The 21,084-nt window shown below is 42.2% G+C and overlaps 1 protein-coding gene across 3 annotated transcripts; it reads right to left on the bottom strand.

Moving 5' to 3' along the window:
* Positions 1-8,234: 8,234 nt before the first annotated feature.
* LOC132484399 (putative spermatogenesis-associated protein 31C1) lies at positions 8,235-20,647 on the bottom strand. Of its 3 annotated transcripts, none has more exons than XM_060090915.1 (4): positions 15,660-20,647; positions 11,044-11,101; positions 10,641-10,701; positions 8,235-10,412 (listed from the first exon to the last, which is right to left on the bottom strand). In XM_060090915.1, the coding sequence occupies exons 1-4, from the start codon at positions 15,684-15,686 to the stop codon at positions 8,393-8,395; spliced, it is 2,166 nt and encodes a 721-aa protein (XP_059946898.1). In that variant the 5' UTR covers positions 15,687-20,647; the 3' UTR covers positions 8,235-8,392. The 3 variants fall into 3 exon arrangements, 2 of the variants coding, with proteins under 2 accessions (XP_059946898.1, XP_059946897.1); XM_060090914.1 differs by lacking the exon at positions 15,660-20,647 and adding an exon at positions 12,062-12,803; XR_009531174.1 differs by lacking the exon at positions 15,660-20,647 and adding an exon at positions 12,062-12,077 and having other exon boundaries at positions 10,375-10,412; positions 10,641-10,777.
* Between the last annotated feature and the right edge of the window lie 437 nt (positions 20,648-21,084).

Raw genomic sequence — 21,084 nt, 5'->3', positions numbered from 1 at the left:
ATATAAATAAGACCAAGTTTATTGAATCTAGACTTATTTTGCAAACAAATTTGTCTTAATTTGGCTATCTTTGATAGAAATGAGGGTGATTTTAGAGGGAAAAATTATCTTTCAATAGAAACCAAAATACGTATTGTGGATATTAGATTCTAGTGCTATTAATTTTCCTTGAAGTTTTGTTAATTACCTGAAAACTGGACTGTATCCTGAATTTTTCTAGTTTCCTCCACTACCTGACTACAACTCTCCAAACTAGTGTTTCCAAATTTTCTCCCACCCTTTTGACTTGGAATCATTGCAACTAAAACTGCCTTTTTTTCTGAAGTCCTGCATACTGAAGGTAGATACCTTAATATAAACTTCAGAGAAATCTCCACAGCAGCTCATGTTTAGACAATCTTCTTCGTTCCTGTTGCTGTATGGACCACTCAGAAAGTTTACCTGAACATCTGATGGACATTCAAACTACAAAAGATGCTTTAACCCTGACATTTAGAGATCTTCTCAACTGTCTACCCTCAGAACTCAAAAACTGATCCGAAATTTGCCTCAATTATTAACCATTGTTTTTTTGTCTCCATAGCAATGCCTCTTATTAAATACCTGATTGCTTGTACAGTAAGCTTAACTTCTACTTGGAAATACTGCTTTGGAAGAGAAAATTAAGGTAAAATGATCATATGGATGGACTCTAATCCAATATGACTTGTATCTTTATAAGGGGGGAATTTTAGAACACAGACATGCACAGACTGAGGGGCAACCATGTGAGGACACAGCGAGAAGGTAGCCATCAAAGGAGAGAGACCTCAAGGAAACTAAACTTGATACTTTGATCTTGGACTTCTAGCCTCTAGAACTATGAGAAAATATATTTTTGTTGTTTAAGCCACCTAGTAGCCAGTGTGGTATTTTGTTATGGCAGCCCTAGCAAACAAATACAATCACTATTAGGGAAAAAAAATCATGTGCTTTGTTATTCCAGTAGAATGATTTTAACACTGATTACTTCTTACCTTGAGATTATAAAAGACAGGGATAAACATTACTGTAGAGTATATATGAGTTGTGTCCTATGAAACAAAGCTAGTTAACAAACACCTCTCAGCTGTAGATGATGCCATGTGTTCATCTGATCAGCAAGAGGACATGAGTGGAAGGGAGAACCTTTTCTGCTTCAGACAAGCAACTTCCTGGGTTACCCTGAGTATGACAAAGAGGGCCATTGCTTGGGGACCAGGTCTCCAAGCAGTCACAACAGGCCTCAGGAACCCACAAGAAAATTGTGAAGGAAGAATATTACTAGCCAGGCCCATATGTATCTTTTCCTCCCATCACTGCTCTTTTGTGAAAAATTCTTCCAAATACATATTTTTGTCCCAAAATATCATGTTGGACGCTCGCTACTAGGAGCAAAATTTTCTAGCATCTCTGTTGGATGAATTTTCACACTTGCAAAATCACTCAGAAAAGAGTTCATCCTCCCAACACCTGCCCTGCACCAGTGTCCCCCTAAACAGCATCTGACCACAATATGAAGGAACTTACCTCCCAGGTAAACAGGTGCTTGAATGTGATTTAATTATCTCTGCATCCTCTCCCTGGTCTCCCTGTGAAATCTAGTCACCTCTTTGCATTAAAGCATTTCTGTGAGAAGCCCTGTAAGGTGCTGGATATTCTCAATTCTGTCCTGCTGGTTTCTCTGAAGTGCCTAGAAGCTGTCCTCTCCACACACAAACTGTTCTGACAAACTTCATTTGAATGATTTGGATTTTAATTCTCAATTTGCTTCTGTTCCTAAGCTCTTAAGGCTTTTTTTTTTAACAATTCAGAAAAAACATTAAAAAAAAGACAAGGTTGGGCTTCCCTGGTGGGACAGTGGTTGAGAGTCCGCCTGCCGATGCAGGGGACACGGGTTTGTGCCCCGGTCTGGGAAGATCCCACATGCCTCGGAGCGGTTGGGCCAGTGAGCCATGGCCGCTGAGCCTGCGCATCCGGAGCCTGTGCTCTGCAACGGGAGAGGCCACAACAGTGAGAGGCCCGCATACTGTAAAAAAAAAAAAAAAAAAAAAGGCAAGGCTACTCGCAGATCTAACATGCTAAGCTTTAACTTAGTACGTTCTTAAGACTGATGTTTTCCAAGGAACAAACTTTCATGTTTCCTGTGCAATAATAAAGGTTTGTTATAAAAGTTAAGTACGAAAAGTGAAAAAAAATAAAAATAGTGGTATCTTCACAGTTGAGTTCTTAACATATTTTCTGATATATGTAAAAAGAGAAAAATTGGCAAAATGAGTACCAACATTTTAAAAAATAATAATTAAGCCTAAATCCCTAGATTTACCGATTTTATAAAATAAGAAAATAACATTTTATAAAATACAATTTTATGAAATATGATTTTATAAAATTTGTTTAGCTAAGTAACAAATGATTTGCCCAAAAAACAGATTTAGCAGGTGGAGTCCAGGGGGCACATTCTATAAAATAAGTTTATTGACACTGTAAAGGGTTACTAGCATAAAATTTTGGTGGGAATAAAAAGGGCAGTGACCTTCCTCCTGAAGTTTAGGAGTGATCCCTGAATTGAGAGATATCTGAGTTGAAGTGGTCATTGGAAACAAATGGTAGAGAGAAATCACAGAGAGCAGACTGTATCAATTCCAGCTTCTGGACTCAGAGAAGGAAGGAAGAGCTTCAGATTTCATTGCAGAGAATGAGGCTGAGAAACTTTAAAATCAGATGCTGTTTCCCAGATCCAGGGGGCCAGCTAATGCACAAAAATGCTTAAAGCCACATAGGTATGTCACCTTTATTTCCTAGAGAAGATGTTAGCATTTTCTAAATCCTCATCTACCGTGCCTGGCATGCATTATTTTATAGCTTTCTGGAAGTTTCATCAGCACCACTTGTATATTTGTAGTACGATGTGTCTGTGGAGAGTACAGAATGCAGGTCTGGGGTGGGGGCAACGGACTCTTCTAGCTACCACAGTGAATGGTGCCCCTGCAAACCTGAGTAAGGAAGACAACTTGCCTTTGGGTGGGTAGTGTTACAATCTGCATGTCTAGGGGCACAAATGTAAAGACCAACCCTGTTCTGGGAATGATTATGATTCTGACTGACCTCAAAGGGGTAATTATGAAACCCCTGGATCATCAGGATCTGGATGTTCCCTACTTTTTCCATGGTGTGATCATGACAGAAAGTGTGGCTGTAGATATCTGGGAACATTTCCAGAAATGTCCTCCTGTAGGAGTTAATTATAAAGTAAATGTGTATAAAACAGAAAATAATATTGAAACCTATCAAGGGGAGTAGATCTTAAGTGTTAATATTGTAGGTGGACTACTTTGGAAAAACTCTTTTTCCCTTGGAGTATTAAGAAGTCATCACATAATTGCCATCTCTCCACATTTTGTTCTAGAGTGCCTGGTTTATTGATATCAGTGTGAGACCTGTTTTAAATAAAAATCTATCTGTAAAAATCCAGATCTGTAATATGTTCTAAATATCATTATAGTGTCTTTTAACTACAGATTAAAAATCACTTCATTTTCAACAAAATATTTTGATGTAAACATCAAATGTTTTGAAAACAAAGGGGATCTGTTTTTGTTGTTTTCTCTTTTATCTAATTTTTGTATCCATTTTGTCTGGGCATATTAAATGGTAAAAATATTTATAAGATTTGCAGTAGGTGAATCTTCTTAAAAAGAAAATACTGAAGGCCACAGAGTCTGGGAATATTAATATCTTTTTAATAGATTGATCCCCCTTGATTTCTTATTCTGGAGTAAAAGTACAAGTTTTTCCATGAAAATTAGACACACAAATCATCTGACACAATGTATGGCAGATGGAAAATGATTGATGGGAATTTTGCTTTAATGCACATTGCTCATTGTAATTTTGCCCAGCTTAATGAACTGTGAATTAATAATGAAGAGCAACACATTCAACGTATTATAGTAATAAAGTGCTTTTATGGACATTTTTCATGTTTCCAGACTTTCCTTGGCCACCCTGAACAATTTTAACTCAAAGGATTAAAAAATAATTGCTTATTTAACTGTGTTAAAATAGTCAACTTTGAAAAGGATATTTTCCTGTATGAACTTTTTCCTAAATGATTCCATTTTGTTCTGATCAGTAAAGTTACCTGAGTAAGCTGCACTATTAAAAAAAAAGTGATCTGATAGAGTATTAGATGACATACATGACCATAGTCCATTGTTTTCTGATTCAACGACATAAGGGAGTAAAGTGAAAAATTAATACTTATACATTTTTTAATTAGGAGAATAGAAAAACTAAATTTCTTGTAGAAATAAGCCCAAAGAGTCCTCGTGTCAGCCCTGCTCCTCTTAAAAGACCGTGATGCTGTAATGCCAATGGATAATCTGGGAGAGAACCAGCTGTCATTAAAATAGATTTTACCAAGGCAAGGACAATAGGTCGCTTATTAGCAGTGAGAAATCAGTAGTCTTTTAGAAGTGTACCCTTTGGAAAGTGTGAGATATATAATAAATGAAAGCCTTTCATTATTCATTGTTATAAGCCAAATGTAGATTAAATGTAGACTACCTTCAATTCAGATATTAAGATATCCTTCCCTCAGTAATTTTATGAGGTAACATGTATAATGTCAAGCATAGGCTAAGTCATATAATTTATAATCTTTCAAAAATTTTTAAAGCAATGTGTTAACCCTATAATGAATATAAAATGGATCCTAACTGCATGTCTTAGAAAATGTGCATTTCATAGAACTATTTAAGAATGAAGCCTTAATAGCCCATCTTTTTAAGTATGTTAGCTGAACGTTATGATTGTGTAATATCATTTTAGGGCATTGCCACATTTTAAGAAATAAAATAATATTCAGAAGCATAATTTTGCCAGAATGTAAAATTTAAAACCAGAAATTTGACTTGTGAAAAATCCTCACATGATTATTGGCCTGTTAAAAAATAAAGCAAACCCCACAAACCTGATGCAAGCTATTATGTGCAAAATAATGTGCTAGTTACACAGCCCTCTGGGAAGTGAATGTGAGTCCGGATGCTTCTTTCTTGGTTTATTTCATTCCTAGAGTACCTTTGTTGCAGGTTTTTCTTATGTTTCCAAAGGAAACAAGTAAGCCATCTCAAGTTTAAGTTTTGTCCTCAATAAAGTAAAAAATGTGCCAGATACCATTTGACTGGATGATAACTAAAACTGGACAAATATTTTCCCTCACTGGAGACTGACAGTGTTTTAGTTGTGCTTAAAATTTGTGATTCTCCTAAAAAAAAAGGGTACAAATGAAAACTTATGGTTACCAGGAGATAAGGGGGGAAGGATAAATTGGGAGATTGGGATTGACATATACACACTACTATATATAAAATAGATAATAATAACCTACTGTATAGCACGGGGAACTCTACTCAATACTCTGTAATGGCCTATATGGGAAAAGAATCTTTAAAAAAAGTGGACATGTGTATATGTATAACTGGCTCACTTGCTGTACACCTGAAACTAACACAAATTTGTAAATCAACTATACTCCAATAAAATTTTTTAAAAATAAAAAAATAGAGTACTACATGCATTTCTAAGAAATAAACATTATTTTCTTCATTCTTCTAAAATAAATAGAAATAAAAAAATGTAATTTGTGATTTTCAAGCTAATGAACACCTAACAATGAAATTTGCAAATCTACATTTGGAATGTATAATTCTTTTGTTCAGAGGCAGTGACATTACAAAAGAACAAAACTTCTCAAACATTTCCCCATTTAGAGTAATGCTGACAGTGAGTGTCTGGTGGATCTCAGAGGGGCACAACTGATGATATATTTATCATGCTGCCAGTTTGCTAAGTGGTTTCATATTCACTAAGAAAGACTTGTCAATGGATACTGAAGAATAGATGTGAGGTCTCTGTGAGGTCTTTGTGCCAAGTCTCTGTGTGTTGTCTCTGGGTGAGATCTCTGTGTGAAGTCTCTGTATGAGGTCCCTTTGGAAGGTATCTCTGGGAAATCTGTTAAATCTGTGCTAGGTTTCTGTCTGAGGGTCTGTGAAGCAACATGAGGTCCCTGTGTGAGGTCTCAGTATGTGATCTCTGAGAAAGGTGTTTGCGTGAGAAGTCTCTCTTGAGAGGTGTGTCTGTGAAATCTTTGTGTATTGTCTCTGGGTCTCTCCATTTCTTTTTTTCTTTTGGTCTCTCAATTTCTTGTCTTACTGTACCTTATGGAAGACGGAGCAGCAAGAGAAGGGCAAAGGGACTTGCTTCTTTCTGTTTTCTTGCTGTTCCATCAGCATCACCTGTCTGTGGCACTCTCCCAGCAGGAGCCGAGGGGTCCAAGTCCAGCTTCCCCATATTCCCAGAACTCACTTCTGGGTGCCCCTGAGAGGACCCAGCAGCAGCCAGGCTCAGGTCCCAGCCCTGTCAACTCTTTCCTCTGGGTACCGACCCCTCCCACAAGTCCTGGCTCCACTCTCACTGCTGTGCCCATTCTGGAGGCTGCCTTGGGAATTGGGGCCCAGAGGTAGGGCCTGGCTCCAGGGAGAAACCAGGGGTGTGAGCAGTCCTGTGCTCACTCTGCCCCCTCCACCCCAGGTCACAGCATTTCCACGTGTTGAGGGGCCTGACAGGGATGGGGGATGGGGTCCATTTCTGTTGTCATCTGGATCAGGGGCATCAGCTGGAATAGAAATCTCCACACTGAGAAAGACACCACCTGGAGCTGTGTCCACCATGCGCCCTGCACATGGCAGAAAGCACCAAATCACTCTAGAGAAATTCTTCCTCATCTCCCTGCTTTTCCATATGGATGGGGGTCAGGAGACAAGAAAAGCTGTGCCAGAAGCAGATCAGTGGAACACTCCTGGATTGCACCCTGCCCCATCCACTTTGCACAGGTCACCTCCACACCACCACAAATCCTGTCTGATTGCTTCTTCACCTGCCAGGCTCTGGGGTGATCAAGGATTGGGAGACAGGCAAGGCTTACTACACAATCACAAGCCAGTCCCCACCTCTCCCCTGGAGCAGTCCTTGGGCCATGTGTTTATGTGAAGGTCACCAGACTAGGAGTCACATCCCAAGTTCCCTAGTCCTGGCTTTTACACCTATTGTTAAGTTATCCTTTCTAAAAGTCAAGAGGTGATGATGTGTAAGCTTATTAAATATAGTATTAAGAGATTAACTTTCCCTGATTTGCTTTACTTCTATAAGTTTGACTTTCTGTTTTGACCTAAAGGTGGTTTCTCTAGGTCTGTGATCTTAGAGTTGGAATAGGGTAGAGACCCTGGGGTGGGGCCATGATGAGCTACTGGACCCTTAACTTTTCCTCCCCTTTAGGCCTTTAGATGGTGGTTGTATGTCAGGGGGCTGCTCTTTCAGAATTGCACATTTATGGGAATCTGGTACCACTTTGCTTCCTTCCTTGGATCCAGTGATTTTTCTACACCTACATCCCACCCTAAATTCACAGTGTTTGACCACCAGATAGTTACTACCCACAGTCACACCCCTATTCCATTCATCCAAAACTCCTTCTCTGGGGTTAACATAGAGTGGAAGGTAGGTGACCCATGAACATAGCCATTCATTTATATGGGACTGGACTCAACACAGCCCTCAGCAGCCTCCCTGATACTCCCCCCACCTACACACACAGAGCTGGAAATGCCATCCTTGCTGCTGCTCTAAAGTATAGGAAAAACAGAGGTGGGGGAGGGTGATGCTGTACATTTTATTATGGCTAAGCTAAAAGGGGTTCATAGGGCATATCTCAATCCCAACCTTCATCAGAGAGAGAAGGAACTCTTAAGAGCAGATGTTGTATATTCCCTACCAAGAGATCCAGGGGCAAGCTTTCTCCTGTTTCTGAACTCAGAGCCCATACTCTATTCCCCCCAAACTTCCATCCACTTGGCTCTGACACTTCCTGGAGCCTGAATTGGAATCTCCAGCCCTATCGTGTAAACCTATCCACTACAGTTGCATAAAGTTCAAAGTAGCATAGAAGGAGGAGAAAGACTGGTTGAACCAGATCCTTGGGTGTGGGTTTCATAGGTTTTTCCCATCTCATTGTTAGAGTAATTTTTGTTTGTGTAATGACAGTATTATAAGGTGCAATGAAGGGACACGAGACAAGGAGCAAGCTTGTGATGCTACTGTCAACCTCCCTCCATGCCCTTCCCTTCTAGAAGACAAAGTGCACAGCACAGACAGCAGCCATTACACTATGCTTTTATTAGAAAATATATACATATATGTATTGGGGAACATTAAATATCTTGGATGTGCTAATGAGAAAATCATTTTCTCTACATGGACTGAATTTTTACTTGGAGACATGTTTTCCTACTAAAGGGAAGACTAAAGAAGGATTTTACTGTCGACCAGGCAAGACACCTCCCCAAAGATGACAATGCCTTGGACAGTGTTGATGGCGGGCCGGGGCACCTGGAATCCTTGGCCCATACTGGCAGGTACTAACTGGAAACAAACCCTTCTTGGGGGGCAAGGATGGGAGGCACCTTAGGCCCAGCTGCTCATCTTCGAACCTTACACTTTTCAAACTATGTTGGTGTCTGACTTCCCTTTCCCTGATAGAACAACTCTGGCCCTTGGAGGTGGCTTTATGACTGCAGGCTGTAGAACCCATCATTCTCCGTTGCTCTGGGTAGGAGGTAAGCCTGTGGCAGCAGAAACGCCCACATACTGGGACTTGGAACTCCAGTTTGTGTCCATTTAACTTTGTGGCATGAAGTCCATGGTGAATCGCTCTTTTTTCTTCTAGGATCTGTCCAACAGCTGTCATGCCTGCCCGACCCTCAGCAGTCTCACTCTTCAAGGTTGATCTGCTTTTGACTGATCCGTGACTCTGGGCAGTGGCTGATATGGGCTTTTTTTTTTGCAGAGCATCTCGACCATTGACTTTTTTCTTGGGGAAAATCCACTTTAAAAATAGCATCATCCTTTTTCTGAAGAGGCTTTCTGGAGGGCTATGTTTCTTCTCTGGCATGCGCTGGAGACATCTGCTCCCAATAGAGTCTGTTATTCCCCTGACCTGGGCAGGGCGGCTCATACTTCCAGCTTGAGAGGTCCCTAATTCTTTAAACCTTTCTTCATGCTCTCCTGGTTTATGCCTCCTACAGTCCTCTCTTTTGTAAGTAGGGGCAATCATCTTGCTCTGGCTCTTCCATGAGTCTTGGAGTTTTGAAGTTTTGGGCTCCTGCTGCCCTAGGTTGCTCCTTTGGGCTTCCATAAGGCCACTTGGCTCCTGGGAAGCTAACCTGTCTCTGGTGAGGACTCTCTGGGGATGGCACTGAGGCACCTGAGAAGCCAAGTTGTCTGCAGCAAGGAACCTGTGTTTGGGAAAGTCCTGAAGCTGGTTGTCTGACTGTACCTTTACTTTGGAGTTAAACTCACTAGCAACCTCCATGTTAAGGCATGGCTCACCTGGATGTTGGAAAACAGACATTCTAGGTAGTAGGAAACTTTTACTGGCCCCTGGCACCTCTAAACTCCTCATATGTACATTTGTGGTTTGGGATTTTGTCAACACTTTGGTTTCCAAGATAACACGAGACTGTGGTTGAAGAGCAGGAGACTGCTTGGCCTCCACAGCCTCCCTGGCCTCTTCACCTCTCAAAGACTGGGATCCTAAGTTCACCTCCATCACTGTTACCCTATGGCAGGGGTCTCCTGAGGCCTGACCACCACTCTCCTCTCTTGGCTCATTCCTGACCATTGCTGAACTTGGACCTGGCTCTAGGCTGTCCCTCTTGACCCATTCCACAGTCTCACTCTTCCAGGTTCTGCCCACAAGGCTGAGTGTGAGGGACTGAGAAGGTGGCCTGCCCTCCTGTCCAGTCAGAGAAGCCTTTGAGGGCCCATGGTAGTCACCAGATGGAATCGCTCCCAGGGCACTCTGGATTTCCTTACACACAGTTGAGGGGACAAGGAGAGGCCTCTTCAGGGTAGGAACTGACTCTTCTGTTATCACCTTCTCTCCTGAATGAGCCTGAGGAGGTTTCTCCAGGAACTCAGCAAACTGGACTGTTGAGTGGGACCCAGACACACAGGTAGCTGCAGGGGAAGAGGCAAACTGCAGAACGGTGGAGGGTTGGAACTTTTTCAACTTAAAGACATTTATGGCCTTGAGGACCTTGAGGGGTAGGGTCCACCTGTGCTTTACCCCAAACCTTATAATATGTGCTTCCAGCACCTCTCGAGTGTCTGGATCAAGGAAGGAAACCCTACAGGAGGTGTTCATGCAGGGTTCCCAACCCTTCGAGCAGTATCTTCCACAGGCTCCAGCAGGCACTGCTTTGCACGCCTCACCAGGAGGGTCTTGACATGAGAGCTGATGAAAGTTGTCCTTGCCAGGAAGCCTCCCCAGGCAGCTGTAGGAGAGCAGATGGGGCCAGGATGGCTGGACAGGACAGGCAGGGCTGGGCACCTGCAGCCCAAGAACCCTCCTCTGCCCCCACACTGACTTCATAAAGCTCCTGCTCTCCCTCACTCTAGGGCCTTAGCCACGCCCTCCCATGGCTCCCCCTCCCAGGGCTGGGGTCACATTATAGGCTCTGGGAGGAAGGACGACCCAGGAGAGAAGGGGAAAGATTCTTTACCTTTGCCGAAGTGAAACCAGGTTGTGAGTCCCCTCCAGTTCTTCCAGGCAATCTCTGCAAGCTGGAAATCAGGAGACTGGGTCATGGTGGTGAAGGCAGAGGCCTAAGAGTCTTTCAGGAGGCTGAGTGCAATGGCCCTTTAAGGGAAATCTTTGGAGGATTAGACTCTGGAGCCCAAGTATCAGTGTCCAAGACCACATGTCCCTGACAGTGATGGTAAGTCTCACTTGAAAAGGGTTTGTCCTTTGCAAAGTGCTTCCACGTTAATTAGGCTCAGGCTCTGTTTCCTGAGGAATAAGCTCTGCCACTGGCATCCTCAGAGACCGTGAAGCTGGGCCCTCAGGGTTAGGAGAGATGGAAGCTAACTCTCGGGGGTGCGCAGGGCTGAATGGCAAAGGCTTACCTTTCAAAGATCCACTTTTCTTCCTACTCCTGCTCCTCCCCTTCAGCTCTACTTGATGCTGAGAGAGAAGAAAAAATGAGGGGCGAACACCCAACTCTCACTGTCCTCTATCTAGGCAAGCTGTGTTCATGAACAACATGACTTTCTACATTTAACTAAAACTCTGTGGGTTTTTTCCCCCTTTTACTTATTTTTAAAGTGGATAACAATATTTTCAGTTTTTCTTCTTTGAAGAGTGCAAAGGTTTTTTTTTTGTTTTTTTTTTTGTTTTTTTTCTGTGGTACACGGGCCTCTCACTGCTGTGGCCTCTCCCATTGCGGAGCACAGGCTCCGGACGCACAGGCTCAGCGGCCATGGCTCACAGGCCCAGCCGCTCCGTGGCACGTGGGATCTTCCCAGACTGGGGCACGAACCCGCGTCCCCTGCATTGGCAGGGGGACTCTCAACCACTGCACCACCAGGGAAGCCCAAGAAGGATTTTTTAAGTTTTAATCACCATAGATTTCTTCTGTCACTGTTCCTCTGATCAAGAAACACACACATTCTCAGACCTAAATGCCCACGTGAGCTTTGTCAGATAGGATTCTGCTTCCCAAGGCCAGACCTCCACTCCAGCCTCTTCTCTCAGGCTCTCAGGGGCTCAGCCCCAACACAGAGGAAGGTCTCACTTGTGACACCCGCTGTGGGTAGGTGGCTGGTGAACCAGGGCTCAGGGGTCAGCCTTCCTGCAGAGATTGAACTCTTAGTAATCCAGTCCTTGACCATTATTAGTCACGGCATTTGGGACTTGCCCTGGAGCCCTCTACCATACCTGAACTCCTGGTCTAAGATCTCAGGCTAGAAATCCTCATGCCCACTCTAACCCCTCTCTGGCCTGGCTTTTCCCTAGAAGGATGATGTTCTATACTTTTCTGAGAGTTCCCATCTCAGGAGTCTCTCTAGGTGGTTTAGAAAAGTGGAAATAAGAATAAGAAAAAAAGAGATAATCTCTGCTGGGATTAAGCCAAAGGTTTCTTACCTTCCTGATGTTTCTATGTTTCCTAGGTGGTGCTAAGAATGGATTACTCTGGAAGCAGGGAAGTAACATTAGGAAGAGCACCAGTCCACACAGGAACCCAAGGATGATATTAATCACCCAGGAAGTTGGGCTGCATCTCAGCCAGATAGCAACAATGTTTTTCGAAGAAAAGAGATTCTCCATCTTCTGAATTGCATTGCTGCCCTCAGGCAACAGAGCACTGGGAGTTCACTTGATGGCAGAACCCCAGGCCTGCATCACAGAGCAGTGGCCTTGTCACAAAGGGCTCCTGAGTGTGGGGGAGGGGCAATAAGAGAAATAGGCTGAATCACTGCCCCGCCTTCCCATCCAGACCCACAGACACCTGCACCCTCCTGGGGCTTCCAGATCCCTCCTTCCAACTACTCTCATCCTGTGAGAGAGACCTTAGCCAATTTTCTGTTCATTGCATCTGGAACCTGGTTCCTTCATCCATTAGACACCTTTACTTGAGGCCCACCAATTTGATAACTCTTGAACATCTTAAGCTGACCCTGGAAGACTGGCTGTTTCACAGACATTTTTACTCAGGATTTCCTTTGTCCTCAGCTCCAACTTTCCCACATCATGTTTGTGTCTTGTGTAAACGCAGGGATAGAACTTGAATTTCGTTTACACTTATTTAGTTTTGTGAATTTTGAATAGTGTATGTTTTGCCTCATTTTCTATCAGAGGGAACTACACACAAAAATTAAAATAATTTATTTTTCAAAATTCATAAGTATGAAAGAATGATAAATAGTTATGTAATAGGGAAGAACAAATCTGACTCCACATTAGATCTTTTTTACTTTAATCTTTATGCTTTGTTGCCGGAGCTAACTCTTTCCATCCCTGTGACCCAGGCTGGCTCTGCACTTTTTGGAAAACAATGTTGCCTATAGCCTGAAATATACAGGATAGCCTATTGCTAAGGCTCTGACTTTTAAGAGCCCATTCATGGAGATAAAAAGTTGCAGAACAGAGAATAATAATTGTTTTGTTGGAGGTTTACAGGAACATGTGACCTGACCAGGATCTGACCCATCTGGCCAGCTGCTAGAACAAAGGATCCAACACCAAGATATTTGCAACAATTAGCCATGCCCCTCCCTCACCTTGCCTTTAAAAAGGCTTTGCTGAAAGCCTTCAGGGAGTTTGGGGTTTTTCCTGGGCATGAGCCACGTGTCTTCTTGCATGGCACTGTGTAAACCCTTCTCTGCTCCAAACTCTGATGTTTCCGTATTTAGCCTCACTGTGCATCAGGCACACAGACTTGCATCTGGTAACAGTTAAACCTTCAAATGATGTTTTTGTAAGTTTGTAGTGTTTATAATTCTGGAGTTAGTAAATCTTTAAACTGCACAAAAACTTTTGGGACACACTGCAAACACGCACACACACACGTACTCATGTTCCTTAACCACTCTAGTACTTTCAAATCCAATAATCCATAATTTTCTACTTAAAAAAAATCTTTCATATGTTGTCTCAACCCAACTTCTTAGTTTGCAACGATAAGACAGTCCCCACTCTGCAGATAAATTTTGCAGTATGTGGTCTTAGTCCATTAGGGCTGCTGTAACAATGTACCATAGACTGGGTAGAGTAAAGACAACAGACATTTATTATCACAGTTCTGGAGGCTGGGAAGCCCAAGATCAAGTCACCAGTATGACCACCCCGTAGTGAGAGCTCTCTTCCTGGTTCACAGCTGGAGCCTTCTCTCTGTATCCTCATATGATGGGAGGAGGCTGGAGATATCTCTGGAGTCTCTTTTATAAGGCACTAATCCCGTTCATGAAAGCTCATAAGCACTTTTGCATGGCCCCGCCTCCTATCTGTAAGAGGTAGGATTTCAACATGTAAATTTTGAGAGAACATTAACATTCACACATGTGCACTCATGCTATACCCGGAAGCTAGGAATGGGTTAGGGTGAGCCAAGGTCCTGACCCTAAAGGGCTGTAGGGTGAAGAGTAGGACTAGGGGTCAAACCCTTGGGGCTGAGCCAGGTCTTGAGCAGCCTCTTCAGATATCCCTAGTGTGTTATGTATGTATTCTCTTTTCTGAGTGTGCCTTGCCTTTCCAGCCCCATCCTCTCAGGCCCCTGAAGCTTCAAGTCCAGCCTGAACCATATAGAAAGGGAGCTTTGAGTCTTACACAAAATTCCCTTATGACACCACTTTCTATCCCTTAGCAGTAACACAAGATTCACTGAAGGATTCACATGGTAAATATGTCTTAATGCCCCATGAGGGCTTTAAAATAATGTGTATTCTCTGCTTGTTGGTCATAATTTTATACAGTTTTAGTGGGAACGTGGGCATGTGAGTTTATTTGGCTATATTGCTATGAATGTGCACTTTCACAAACATATCTCCTACATCTGCTATTTTTCCTACAGTCTTTTCCTCCCATATGATATTCTTACCTTAATTCAACCTTTTATCAAAATTTAGACTTAGGTCTCTCACCATGTGGACATGTTTGTAACAAAATAGCTTCAACCGAGGAGGTCAGTGGAAGGCCTGGACCAGCTACCCTGGTTCCATGATAGTAAGCAAAGGATTGCAAACTACCATGTTAAGCTTAAGCACAAAGCAAAGTTTATTTAAGCATAGGTACACTCTCAGAGAGGGAGAGAGAGAAGGAGAGAGAAAGAGCAGGCTGTTTCTGAGAACAGGCTATTTCAGCGAAGTGAAGCAAGCCCAAAGCAAAGCAAAGTATATCGAAGCAAAGGTACACTCTCGGGGTTGGGGGGGGGATGGGTGTACTGTTTCTGCAAATTGAAAGCAGCATTCCTATAAAGGCTTACGAGCGCTTTTAAGGAGCATTTTGCAGAGAGGTGGGGGTGAGTGACAAGGATCATTATTTGATTGACAGTCCGGAGCTATGTAACAAGTTTTCTGCTGTGCATGCTCTCATCCTTGAATCCCCAAGAAATGCCTACTGGGTGGGGGGAGGGGCAAAACCACATGTAATTTATTGTAATTAAGGTATAATGAGTTTGGATTTACTATAGGTTATACGCCTGTCTGGTCTGGGCACGCACAGCCTGGAGAAGTCCCCTTGGGTTACTGTGCCTCTCTTTATCAGGATAAGCTGCCCACCACCCGACCATAGTTTCTCCCGTTCTGGGTGGATTCAAGGGAGAGTCCCCAGATGGCTGGGTGTGACTCAATTTCTTCTTCTTGTCTTTCTCACCACTGTCACCTCCTTGCTGCTAATGTCTGACTAACTACCTAACAGGTCTTCTTTGCATTCATATTTGCTCTCTAAATTTTCTCTATTACTTTATTTTCAATATGTTTTGTTTGATGGGTTTTTTTTGAAATTTAAAAATCTTATGATAACATTTATCTTGATTTATTTAATTATTGTTCTACTGTTATTGATTTCTGTCATCTTATTTTATGCTTTATTTTCTACATTTTCTTTATTGTTTCTTTTTTTCCCTTCTTTGGCATCTTCCATTTTACAGGTCAAGGGTATTTATGTTTGTTTGACATTTGGGAATTTTTAGTATTGTAATGGTTTTATATCTTGAATTATGTTAATTTTCTCCTCAATTTCTTACCCGTGGATGAAAAATGTTCCCTGCCATATCAGTAGACAAAGGATGTTGCAGTCATCAAGTCAGACGTCAAAGCAGGAACCCTCAACTGTTCACCTTGAGGGGATTCGGGATGGAGAAAAACAGGGTACTGATTCTAGAGTTAAGGTGCATATCAAAGGAATGATTTCACGGAGCCCAGACTCTTTCATCTTCTCATACATAGAAAAGTGCTAAAGTCCTTAACTTGAGATGTCTAGTTTTCTTTAATTAATAGTAATCTTTTGATGTTCTGACTACCTGGTTTTTGTTGACGCCTCCCTTAGGTCTTCTGAGCAGTTCCTCAGAGTGATCTGACAGGCTGTGTTCTGGGCTTAAGTCCTCAGAAAATCTGCCAAATAAAACATAATTCTCCTTTTGGGTTGTGCATATTTTTCAGTCAGCAGTCTTGGCAACCAATGAAGGGGCCCAGAGCAGACTTTTCTTCTTTGCCTGAACTCTATGAGGATCCAGAGTCCCGGCACCAAGCAGAGGCTTCTTGGGCCTGTCCGCTTTCTCAGAGTGTCCAGACGAATTTGGGTGAGTATCTCCTGGTTCTTGGATCTCCAGTTTTGGTTGATGATCCTAAGTTTTATTCAGTGGTGTTAAACTCTTCTCTTGAGTAGTAGGTTATCCTTGAAACTTGGTTTCAAGAAGAAGTACCTGGGTCATCCTCAGTGAAAGACACTGGGAAGATTTTTACTCAGTTTAAACACTGAGAGCTTATCCTCAGTAGAAAAACACTGGGAAGACTTTTGCTCAAGTGGGTTAGCCTCACTTAAAAGACACTGGGAAGATCTTGCTCAGTTTAGACACTGCGTGGTTTATCCTCAGTTGAAAGACTGGGGAGACTTTGCTCAGGTGAAAGACACTGAGTAAAAGTTGGACTGGGTAATTAGGTGGAAGACTAACCTGTCTTCCTTGAATTGGCTACTTTAATAGAGTTTGTCAAAATAAAAGTGATCTTCACAAATTGAACTCAGAATGGGGAACTTAGCTTTCAATACAAAAGAAAAAGGAACAACAGATTTCCAGCCTCCAACGGATATCCTGGCCAGGTTTATGTACATAAAAAATTTACATTTACAAGTGCTTACTTACTTGGGACTTAAAGAAAATCTTGCCCTAAAAATGACTAAGATAGGACTCTTTTATTGCATATGCAGTTAAGTTAGAAAAAGCTGGCTTGATAAAAACATCTTTTCAGAATTCTGACTTCAAAAAAACAAAAGGCTTTCTAGGGGAAACTTGCATTTCTCTTCCTGTGTCTTTGAAATGTAAGTGTTCTGATATTCTTCAGTGTGTGTGTGTGTGTGTGTGTGTGTGTGTGTTGAGAACTTGGTCACTACCATCCAAAAGTACTTATATGGTGTACATTTGGCAGCCAGTCAAATAGACTGGGATTCTGAGCAGGCTTTTGTCTGACTGTACAACTCTCGGGGGCTTTTTGCCATCCTAACCTTCATTGTGTCAGCCTGTACAACAAAGACCATTACTTTCTTAAACTACTTTTGGGAGTAAACTTTCTGGATCTTATTTAGACAGCATCCTTTACACTCTTTTGTGGGGAAGCCTCTTGCGTCTTATTGGTTTGAGTCACTATTAAGGTATACCTCATTTATGGGCAGATCATGGATCCTTCAAATTGGAGAAACTTCTAAATTGGTAAATTTTTAGAGAGCTCTCATTATAAACAGCTGTTTCATTGGCTCCTATGGGGGGGAAATGTGGGAAATTAGACATATAATGGTTAACCTAAAAACTCCTTTAGTTTCAAACAAACCCAAAAAATTGGTTGGGGAGACCTTATTTGTGGTCTCTGCTTCCCCTAAATGGGTCTTACAGATGCTAATAAAAACATTAGAATAATTATTGTTAATTAGGTTAAGTAACAGGGAAAAAAACTGAAGGAAAAGTCTAAAAACTTTTTCCCAACAAGGTGAAAATTTTAAAGGGACTTCTCCTAAATGAATAAGAAATCTTTAGATGGTTATTTTAAAGTGGGATAAATAAAACAGACATTAATGAGATAAATCAAAGATTGGATACAATACTACCTAAGATTGGATGGGCCAAAGGGATCTCCTACTTGTCATCAACATTAAAGGGCCAGACCCAAACAAGTCTGCCCTATTTACCCCAGTTTAAAATACGTATATTTTATTACATGTAAATTTTATACATGTAAAATTACACTGAGATACCTGACCAACAATTACTTGGGGCAAAAGTTAGACCAATTAATCAAGTTAAAAGGTTGACAAAAGTGCCTGAGTCCCTTGGCTCAACCACTCTCTGGGGACCCCAGAGTCTTTATAAAAATTGGTATGTTTAAGTGGGCATTGTATAAGATAATTACCTCTCTTTTGCCTAATTATATTGTGTGGGATAGACATGTTTCACTGGGGAATTCTTCCCCTGTTTGATATTATAAGACGGCATATGAAGGAAATATTAATTAAACATACTAAAGGAAACCAGTGGGATTACCTGAGCCTATACAATATAAAGTAAAAAGTGACAGCTAATATTTAAGGGATAATAAAAATAAAGAATGGAGACTTTACTCTGGGTCTAATCTGTGCACTCAGAAAGAGGGTCTTTGTTGAATGCCTTATGCAAGTTTTGAAGGTATGATAAATTAAACCATAAAGTTCTAGACTATAGAATTCTGAAATTTCAGTCTAGTTGGAAATCTTCTCACTGATACAGAAAAGCAAATTAAAGAAAACGTAGTGGGGCAAATCAATCTTTCAATATATTTAGGTGACAGGCCAGTTCTTTGGGGAATTAAAAGCAACTGTCTTTGTCTTGCAAATTGGTACAAATCAGAAATGTAAATACAGACCACAATGACCTGAGACTGAGCCTAATTAGCTAAATTAGGTAGAACCTGAAACCAAGGTTAAAAAAGGGGAAAAAGTGGCCTTTTAAAACTCAAACTGCTGATTAGTCAGTCAAGAAGACGGAGGAGTAGGAAGATGTAGAGTTCATATCTCCCCACAAATGCATCAAGAAAACATCTACAATGGAACAATTCTCCCAGAGCGCCTGATAAACACTAGCAGAGGGCCTCAGGCACCTGAAAGGACAAGAAAGATCCCCACATAACCAGGTAGGACGAAAGAAAGAAGAAGGGAAAAGGAAGAGCAGATGAAGTGGGACGTGACCTGTGACCCTGGGCGGGGGAGCGGGAGCTGAAGGTGAGAAGAGGTTCCCGCATCTGGGGAAGCAGCGGGGAGAGAAGCTGGGGCAGAAGGAGAAATTTGGTGGCTCAGAGAACAGTGCAGCAGCCAGTCTGTGGCAGGCAGGAGAGAGTGAGGCCTACACAGATGGTCTGGCCACAGCTCTGCATGCCCCAGCCACTGGTGACCACTGGTGCACACGGGGGCTGAGTGTTGGAATGTGGGGTTTGAAGAGCAGACCCAGGAAGGGGAATGATGTTGGCTGTGAGGAGACAGCTCAAGGGGATAGGAGCGAGGAGCTCCACAACAAGGAATGCTCCTGGAGGAAGCCCAGACCAGCATAGAAGCAAAGTGCCACTGCTGAGTGATGCACAAAGGGTGGGGCCCCCATTGCAGCCTCTCTCCTCACACACCGGCCCCTGCCTCCACAGGCACTAGGAAGGGCTCCTGCCAGAGTGGCTCACATGCCCCCAGCCATCATCACCTCAGCACTCTCCTGCTTGGGTGGCCCATTTGCCCAGCTTGCCACCTTGACTCCCTCCTGCCTGACAGGCTCGTACATCCCATAGCCACCCAGCACCCTCTCACCTGGGCAGCCTGCCTGCCCTGATTGCCGCTTCTACATCCTCCTGCCTGACAAGCTCGTGTGCTCCAGCAGCCTTGGGAGCAGACGCCAGTGGGTGGCCCACATGCAGAGATGGGGCTGAAACCACAGCTGAGTTCCAGGGGACATGCAACTAAGGAAGAAGAGCTGAAATCTCTCCTCATGGCTGTGCAAATCATGGCATTACCCTTCCTCTGATGGCTTCCTAAATTCAGCACCTGGGAACATCCCAATGGACAAGTGCTCCTGCAGCTGAGACAGGTCTGGCTTTAGCAGCTGTGGGTTTTGTGGGCACATACATGCTGGGGTTTGGCCAGGCCAGAGTCTGAGCTGCCGCCGTATCTCACATAGTGGGTCCAGGTACATCATTACTGCAGTCCTGGGACCTGACCTCAGTGGATCTGGGCCAGTGGCCTGGTGAAAAGGATGCCTGAGTCACCAGGGCCAGTTGCCGGCATAACCATGGTTAAGGTGGGACTGAGAGCAGTACCAACAGCCGTGTACTTTGTAAGCCCACACAATGGGCGAAAGGGGACAAAACAGAGCATACCCACAGGTGAACACCTCCAGAGGAGGAATACTCAATGGCTTCTATCCCAGTGGGAGTGCTCCAGTCCTCCCGACCTCACACCGCAGATCAGAAACACAGCGAAGAAACAGATCTGACGGCCTCTACTCCAACGACTAGGGGTCAGAACCCAACCCTGACAAGGCAGTGACAACCACAGAGGAAAGGGAAATTTCTGCTGAATAAAAATCAAAATTAAGAAAATCAACAAACTTGGAAAATGTTTGCAATATCAATATCTGGCAAAGAACTTATATACAGATTAAAGAATTTTTACACTTCAAAAATAAAAAGACAGTCCAATGGGAGAAAATGGCAAAAATATATTTATGGATATGTTATATATATAAATGTAAAGTATATGTATCTATGAATATATGCCTATTGGCTATTTGCATGTCTTCCTTTTATTTTTAAGTGCCTAATTATATTTTTATATGTATACACACTATTACATATAAAATAGATAACTAATAAGAACCTACTGTATAGCACAGGGAACTCTATTCAGTACTCTGTAATGACCTATATGGGAACAGAAACTAAAAAAGAGTGGATATATGTATATGTATAACAGACTCACTTTGCTGTACAGCAGAAACTAACACAACATTGTAAAGCAACTATACTCCAATAAAAATTAATTAAAATATTTACATATATTGTATACAACATATATATTAAGTATATATAATTTATATATATTTAGAGATTGCTCCATCAAAGACGTACAAATTATAATTATAATGAGATACCACTACATACCACTATAATGTCTAAAATTTAAAAAACTGTTAATATCAAGTTTTGGTGTGGAACTAGACAAACATGAATACATTGTTAATGGGCTTGTAGCATGAAAGCTTTAAAGTTAAATACACATTTACATATGACCAAGCAATTACCTAAGAGTTCATACTTATCCAAGAGATATGAAGTCTTATGTCACACAAATTTGTTCACAAAAATGTGTAACACCATTATTCATAATAGGTAAAACTGGATATGACCAAAATATCCAAGATTTTTTTTTTAAACATCTTTATTGGAGTA

The sequence above is a fragment of the Mesoplodon densirostris genome, chromosome 2, assembly GCF_025265405.1.
Source record: "Mesoplodon densirostris isolate mMesDen1 chromosome 2, mMesDen1 primary haplotype, whole genome shotgun sequence".
NCBI classification, from domain to species: Eukaryota; Metazoa; Chordata; class Mammalia; order Artiodactyla; family Ziphiidae; genus Mesoplodon; species Mesoplodon densirostris.
This window is presented reverse-complemented; position numbering and strand designations above follow the sequence as displayed.